Source organism: Oncorhynchus mykiss, chromosome 13 (assembly GCF_013265735.2).
Source record: "Oncorhynchus mykiss isolate Arlee chromosome 13, USDA_OmykA_1.1, whole genome shotgun sequence".
Taxonomy (NCBI): Eukaryota; Metazoa; Chordata; class Actinopteri; order Salmoniformes; family Salmonidae; genus Oncorhynchus; species Oncorhynchus mykiss.
In genome coordinates this window covers 16,256,308-16,264,884 of record NC_048577.1, presented here as the reverse complement: position 1 = coordinate 16,264,884, position 8,577 = coordinate 16,256,308, and the positions used below count along the sequence as shown (strand labels likewise).

The 8,577-nt window shown below is 41.7% G+C and overlaps 1 protein-coding gene across 1 annotated transcript in view; it reads left to right on the top strand.

Moving 5' to 3' along the window:
- Positions 1–2,335: 2,335 nt before the first annotated feature.
- LOC110487295 (sodium/potassium/calcium exchanger 3) overlaps positions 2,336–8,577 on the top strand; it is a 61,796-nt gene continuing 55,554 nt past the window's right edge. Inside the window, exon 1 of the mRNA XM_036940429.1 lies at positions 2,336–2,620. Within this exon, the coding sequence (XP_036796324.1) occupies positions 2,422–2,620 (199 nt within the window). The 5' untranslated portion in view covers positions 2,336–2,421. The remainder of the gene's footprint in view (positions 2,621–8,577) is intronic.

The following is an 8,577-nucleotide window of genomic DNA, read 5'->3' as shown; positions in this document are numbered from 1 at the left end:
TCCTGTGTTTGTTGTCTGTGTGTGAGTGCGTACATGCTCTATCCTTGTTCTTGGATGGTCTGAGGGAGGAACACACCTACCTTCCCATTGAACACAAATACCTTCAGAACTCCAGTATTTAGTTGACAGAACATCTATTCCTGGCCTACAGGAACTGCTGTGCCCTCGCAGCGTGACGTTGTGCTGGGATGAGATTTCTCTCCCATGTTTATTTCTGTTTGAGAACAGAACAGGGGGAAACTGAGAAACAACGTCAGGCTCTGGAGATATCATATGAGGAGAAACAAGACATGACCCAAATATGTCTGGATCTACTGTGGTTTTTAGGGGGCTCTACGCTCCAAACAGTAGACAGCCCCGACCTATGTTTCATCACAACAGGGAAAGTGACTGCTGGATTATGGATGTAGATACCAACCAAGACTGTACAGCAGAAGTGATGAAAGCCATTTTGATTTTAGTGGTGCATGGTTGAGACTGTGTGGTTCCATATGTATATTGGGGTCCCTACTAGCAATGACTCATTGGGGGGGGGGGGGATTCTACAGCTTGTGTGTGAGTTGTTCCGTCTTTGATAGTGTTTTGTTGTGGATCTCAGTACTGTACTACAAGTGTGCACTTCCGTGTGTGTACGTGTGTATCATCTTCCAGGCCTTTGGAGCTGTGTCTGGGTGCGGTGTCAGTTCAGTTGGACATGGGAAAGTGGGTTAAATTCCAGGCATTCTGCTACATCTGAGACTGCTACAGCGTTTGGGATTGTCTGTTTCTGTCTGAGGCTTTATCTTGCCTCTCATGTGTGAGCCAGTCTCTTGCCAAACCCCACTGGCTATGGAAAAACAATTTAACTGGATTTAATTTGTTGCCCCCCCCCCCCCCCCCCCCCCCCCCCCCCACCACTTCCCTCCCTCTTCCTCTCCCTCTCTTTCTTTTCTTTTGTGCACCTCTGAGACTTTGGGAATTCATCTTATTTAGTATACTAAATAACTCTATGCCCGGGTTGAGTGCAGGATTCCTCTCTACAGGTTATAGGCAATCGTCCATTTCAGGTGTGTTTTTTTGCACAAAACCAAATCTGGGTCGCAATGGAAAGTTTGGTTGTGTGTGATGTCTGGCTTTTGTTACTCATGTATTTTCTCGTGACAGTACAATGGCATACTTCCTTCTGTGGTCAGGTAGCTTAGAAGATACTAGTGTGAGAGGACAAACCTTCTGAGACATAAAGCACTATCTTGTTGGTGGCATTATTATGCTACTTTTGTTTTTCAATTTCACCACCTCTTTTTACTTTTTTTTATCTTTCATTTTCTGATTCTCTCTCTCTCTCTCCCGCTCTCCCTCCCCAGTCCTTGACTCAAAGGGTTAATGAAACCTAGTTGCTAAGAGCCCTAACCACTTTTTCCACTCTTGCTGGAAACTTTCCAGTGCTATTTATAAGAAAACTCAAACAATCAAAACTCACAATCAAGAGTGGCTGTTTGTCAGAATTAAGATATAATCCTAACATTATAAATATCCTAGAAACCTTTTTTTTTTTTTCATAATTTTATGTGAATAGCCTAATTTGTTTGGAGGAAAAGTTGCCTCATATAATTTACATTATGTGAAGGCTTGGCCTGTTTATTCAAAGCATGCATGTCTAATGATAGTAAATAAAGTCAAGCTAGTTATATTGCCCACTGTAAAGTAATCACAGTCCATCTTATTTGATGACATAGATAGAAATTCATGTAAATTTCATGAGCAATGCATTCATTGATCTATTATGTAACGTATGCATAAATAGCCTATAGCCTACTCAAATATTCTCTAAGGTGGTCTGGGCACAAACAGCTTTTGAAGATGTCTTTATGTAAACTCATGTAATTCAGCTATCACGTATTAATGCCAACATCATGCAAAAAAAACTTTCCAAGGAGAGGGTAGTGATAGGCAGTGTACCGAGCCTCGGAAAAAAAATCATGTTATACTCTCACTGTCTCTAGGCAATTTCTACGTCAAACAGCTTGCACATTTGATCTATCTTTCTCTCTCGCGCGCTCTCTCTCTCTCTCTTGTCGGACACAGCATCCTACAATAACATCACCATACACATCAGTGAGCAATCCGGCGTTGCGCGCACGAGACGCCACAGTCGCATCTATGGAGCGCTCCTGCCGCCTGTCCTACTATTGCATGAAATGAAAGTGTAATATGACATAGAAGCAAGACGCCCTGGCACTTCAAAGGGAAAACAAACCTTGCCGTCTACACCTCAACACTCGCGACTTTCCAACGATACCGACTTGAAACTTTTACAAGATACCCCCCCCCCCCCCCCCCCCCCGCACATTACACACACACACACACACCGTTCCTCCACTTTGTATCCGTTCGTGTAAAATTCCCTCGGAGCTTTGCTGCTCATTTCACTCCGGCGGCTAGATGGACGAGGAAGAAGCCGCAGAAAGGATGCCTCCAGCCGGTGTCCGACCCCGGAATCGCCCGCCGCAAGTGATGCTGAACCAGAAAAAGATCAAAGCGAGACGGAAAAAGCGAAAGGAGTTGGTTTTGATCCAAATATGCTTGTTGGGAGGGATGCTTCTCGTCGTCAAGGGGTTCTCCTACCTAGCAGAAAATTCAGGTGAGGGTAGGCCTATCAACTTACCCCCCTGTTGAGGGATGGAATGCTGAAGTGGGAGTTCCATAATGGCTGTTATGTAGCCCATAGAGTCCATTGTTTTGTTACCATGTTTTGTAACAATACAATGTTACATTGATTTTGCACATCATGCAAATTGTGTTTAAACTGTAGGCTACTTTTGAGTACTCGCTTTGCAGAGTTTTAAACTGGACTGGAGTGTGGTCAGGGGTGTCATGCACCCTTAAAAATCTGAGGGGGCACAAAGTATGTGAGGATGGCTGGTGTGGGTGTGTGGTCAAGAGGGGGGTGGGGCCCTTGTCCTGAAGTTGGAGAATTTTTTAATTTTTCAAACAGCTGAAACAGTTTTTTTCCTGCCATGTAGAGCACGGGTTGGAACCACATTTATTTTCCAATGGTTTCGTTCCGAACAGAACCATTTTTTTTTCGTTCCATTCCACTGTTCCAACCAGCAAAATGAAGTTCTGAACCAGTTAGAACCAAAATAAAAGTAACAGTTTATGGTGTTCCTTTCTGTTCTTTTTTTTAAACCTCTGAAATATATATATTTTTACATTTAGCTCGACAATAAATTACTTCACCAATCAATGTGCATAGAGCAGTTTTCTATGGAGTGGGTAAGCGATTTCATCTGTATAGGAAATTTAGTTCATTTTATTTTGCCCTAACAGCAAAGACAAACACACACACACTGTGCTGCCAGTCACAGTGTAGAGCGCAATATGCAACTTTATCTGAATTAGGCCCGCAGAATTATACCAATTAAAGTTTCTACAAAGAAATGTTAAATATCATTGAACTTCCGAGTAGGTTTAACGTTGGACCGCCGCAAACGTTAGCTAGCTAGCTAACACGCTTGTGTGTGCAGGGCAGCACTAGAATAAAAACACTTCTTACCTTTTTTGTAGTTAATAAATCCAATGTGACAACTATAGTATCCTTAGCTAGCGTTGAAAAGTCCATCCACTCTTCTCTAATTAACCATCTCTCCCTAATTTCTGAATTACGCTTGTAACGTAATCAGTAGGCTACAATAACCTATGTAACGTCGTCAGTAGGCTACAATGACCTATGTAATGTTGTCAGTAGGCTACAGTAACCTATGTAATGTCGTCAGTAGGCTACAGTAACCTACAGTTTAAAAAAAAAAAAAATATTTTAATTTTTTACCTTTATTTTACTAGGCAAGTCAGTTAAGAACAAATTCTTATTTACAATGACGGCCTAGGAACAGTGGGTTAACTGCCTGTTCAGGGGCAGAACGACAGATTTGTACCTTCTCAGCTCGGGGGTTTGAACTTGCAACCTTCCGGTTACTAGTCCAACGCTCTAACCACTAGGCTACCCTGTAATGTCATCAGTAGACTACAATAACCTATGTAACGTCATCAGTAGGCTACAATAACCTATGTAATGTCGTCAGTAGGCTACAGTAACCTATGTAATGTTGTCAGTAGGCTACAGTAACCTACAGTAACCTATGTAATGTCATCAGTAGGCTACAATAACCTATGTAACGTCATCAGTAGGCTACAATAACCTATGTAATGTCGTCAGGAGGCTACAGTAACCTATGTAATGTTGTCAGTAGGCTACAGTAACCTAGGTTATTGTAGCCTACTGATGACATTACATAGGTTACTGTAGCCTACTGACAACATTACATATGTAACTATGTCAGTAGGCTACAATAACCTATGTAATGTTGTCAGTAGGCTACAGTAACCTATGTAATGTCGTCAGTAGGCTACAGTAACCTATGTAATGTCGTCAGTAGGCTACAGTAACCTATGTAATGTTGTCAGTAGGCTACATTAACCCATGTAATGTTGTCAGTAGGCTACAGTAACCTACAGTAACCTATGTAATGTTGTCAGTAGGTTACAGTAACCTACAGTAACCTATGTAATGTTGTCAGTAGACTACAGTAACCTATGTAATATTGTCAGTAGACTACAGTAACCTATGTAATGTCGTCAGTAGGCTACAGTAACCTATGTAATGTCGTCAGTAGGCTACAGTAACCTATGTAACGTCGTCAGTAGGCTACAGTAACCTATGTAACGTTGTCAGTAGGCTACAGTAACCTATGTAATGTTGTCAGTAGGCTACAGTAACCTATGTAATGTTGTCAGTCGGTCACAGTAACCTATGTAATGTCGTCAGTAGGCTACAGTAACCTATGTAATGTTGTCAGTAGGCCACAGTAACCTATGTAATGTCATCAGTAGAGTACAGTAGACTACAGTAACCTATAACGTTGTCAGTAGTCTACATTAACCTATGTAATGTCGTCAGTAGGCCACAGTAACCTATGTAATGTTGTCAGTAGGCTACAGTAACCTATGTAATGTCATCAGTAGACTACAGTAACCTATGTAATGTTGTCAGTAGGCTACAGTAACCTATGTAATGTCATCAGTAGACTACATTAACCTATGTAATGTTGTCAGTAGGCCACAGTAACCTATGTAATGTCATCAGTAGACTACAGTAACCTATGTAATGTTGTCAGTAGGCTACAGTAACCTACAGTTTTTTTAATTTTAATTTTTTACCTTTATTTTACTAGGCAAGTCAGTTAAGAACAAATTCTTATTTACAATGACGGCCTAGGAACAGTGGGTTAACTGCCTGTTCAGGGGCAGAACGACAGATTTGTACCTTCTCAGCTCGGGGGTTTGAACTTGCAACCTTCCGGTTACTAGTCCAACGCTCTAACCACTAGGCTACCCTGTAATGTCATCAGTAGGCTACAATAACCTATGTAACGTCATCAGTAGGCTACAATAACCTATGTAATGTCGTCAGTAGGCTACAGTAACCTATGTAATGTTGTCAGTAGGCTACAGTAACCTACAGTAACCTATGTAATGTCATCAGTAGGCTACAATAACCTATGTAACGTCATCAGTAGGCTACAATAACCTATGTAATGTCGTCAGTAGGCTACAGCAACCTATGTAATGTTGTCAGGAGGCTACAGTAACCTATGTAATGTCATCAGTAGGCTACAATAACCTATGTAATGTCATCAGTAGACTACAGTAGACTACAGTAACCTATAACGTTGTCAGTAGACTGCAGTAACCTATGTAACGTTGTCAGTAGGCTACAGTAATGTTGTCACTAGACTGCAGTAGCCTATGTAACGTTGGCAGTAGGCTACAGTAATGTTGGCAGTAGGCTACAGTAACCTATGTAATGTTGTCAGTAGGCTACAGTAACCTACAGTAACCTATGTAACGTTGTCAGTAGACTGCAGTAACCTATGTAACGTTGTCAGTAGGCTGCAGTAATGTTGTCAGTAGGCTACAGTAACCTATGTAACTTCGTCAGTAGGCTACAGTAACCTATGTAATGTCATCAGTAGGCTACAGTAATGTTGTCAGTAGGCTGCAGTAATGTTGTCAGTAGGCTACAGTAATGTATGTAATGTCGTCAGTAGGCTACAGTAACCTATGTAGCGTCGTCAGTAGGATACAGTAATCTACAGTTGAAGTCGGAAGTTTACATTCACTTTAGCCAAATACATTTAAACTCAGTTTTTCACAATTCCTGACATTTAATCCTTGTAAAAATTCCCTGTCTTAGGTCAGTTAGGATCACCACTTTATTTTAAGAATGTGAAATGTCAGAATAATAGTGGAGAGAATTATTTATTTCAGCTTTGATTTATTTCATCACATTCCCAGTGGGTCAGAAGTTTACATACACTCAATTAGTATTTGGTAGCATTGCCTTTAAATTGTTTAACTTGGGTCAAACGTTTCGGGTAGCCTTCTACAAGCTTCCCACAATAAGTTGGGTGAATTTTGGCCCATTCCTCCTGACAGAGCTGGCGTAACTGTGTCGGGTTTGTGGGCCTACTTGCCCGCACACGCTTTTTCAGTTCTGCCCACAAATTTTCAATGGGATTGAGGTCAGGGCTTTGTGATGGCCACTCCAATACCTTGACTTTGTTGTCCTTAAGCCATTTTTCCACAACTTTGGATGTATGCTTGGGGTCGTTGTCCATTTGGAAGACCCATTTGCGACCAAGCTTTAGCTGTTGTCTTGAAATGTTGCTTCAATATATCCACATAATTTTCATACCTCATGTTGCCATCTATTTTGTGAAGTGCACCAATCCCTCCTGCAGCAAAGCACCCCCACAACATGATGCTGCCACCCCCGTGCTTCACGGTTGGGATGGTGTTCTTCGGCTTGCAAGCCTGCCCCTTTTTCCTCCAAACATAACGATGGTCATTATGGCCAAACAGTTCTATTTTTGTTTCATCAGACCAGAGGACATTTCTCCATGTGCAAGAGAGGAAGGGATATGTGCAGTTGCAAACCGTAGTCTGACTTTTTTATGGAGGTTTTGGAGCAGTGGCTTCTTCCTTGCTGAGCTGCCTTTCAGGTTATGTTGATATAGGACTCGTTTTACTGTGGATATAGATACCTTTGTACCTGTTTCCTCCAGCACCTTCACAAGGTCCTTTGCTCTTGTTCTGGGATTGATTTGCACTTTTTGCACCAAAGTACATTCATCTTTAGGAGACAGAACGCGTCTCCTTCCTGAGCGGTATGACGGCTGCGTGGTCCCATGGTGTTTATACTTGTGTACTGTTGTTTGTACAGATGAACGTGGTACCTACAGGCGTTTGAAAATTGCTCCCAAAAACTGAGTTTAAATGTATTTTGCTAAGGTGTGTGTAAACTTCCGTCTTCAACTGTATATATTTACAGTACTAGTCAAAGGTTTTGACACACCTACTCATTCTATTTTTTAATGTCTATATTTTTACTATTTTCTACATTGTAGAATAATAGTGAAGACATCATAACTATTAAATAAGACATATGGAATCACGTAGTATTCAAAAAAGTGTTCAACAAATTCTTCAAAGTAGTTACCCTTTGCCTTGATGACAGCTTTGCATACTCTTGGCATTGTCTCAACCAGCTTCACGAGGTAGTCACCTGGAATGCATTTCAATTAATCGGTGTGCCTTGTTAAAAGTTAATTTGTGGAATTTCTTTCCTTCTTAATGTGTTTGAGTCAATCAGTTGTGTTGTGACAATTTAGGGGTGGTATACAGAAGATAGATATATTTGGTTAAATACCAAGTCCATATTATGGCAAGAACAGCTCAAATAAGCAAATATAAATGACAGTCTATCATTACTTTAAGACATGAAGGTCAGTCAAAACTTTGAAAGTTTCTTCAAGTGCAGTCTCAAAAGCCATCAAGCGCTATGATGAAACTGTTTCTCATGAGGACCGCCACAGGAAAGGAAGACCCAGAGTTACCTCTGCTGCAGAGGATAAGTTCATTAGAGTTACCAGCCTCAGAAATTGCAGCCCAAATAAATGCTTCACAGAGTTCATGGTCGAATTGCTGCAAAGAAACCACTACTAATGGACACCAATAATAAAACCGCTGTGTGTTTGTGAGACGCGGAGTAGGTGAACGGATGATATCCGCATGTGTGATTCCCGCCATGAAGCATGGAGGTGTGGGGGGTGCTTTGCTGCTGACACTGTCTGTGATTGATTTAGAATTCAATGCACACTTAACCAGCATGGCTACCACAGCATTCTGCAGCGATACACCAACACGCTTAGTTTGTTTCCGCTTTGTGGAACTATCATTTGTTTTTCAACAGGACAATGACCAAAACCCACCTCCAGGCTGTGTAAGGGCTATTTGACCAGTGAGAGTGATGGAGTGCTGCATCAGATGACCTGGCCTCCACAATCACCTGACCTCAACCCCATTGAGATGGCTTGGGATGAGTTGGACCGCAGAAAGAGAAAAAAAGCAGCCAACAAGTGCTCAGCATATGTGGGAACTCCTTCAAGACTGTTGGAAAAGGATTCCTCATGAAGCTGGTGTGCGAATGCCAAGAGTGTGCAAAGCTGCCATCAGGGCAAAAGGGGGCTACTTTGAAGA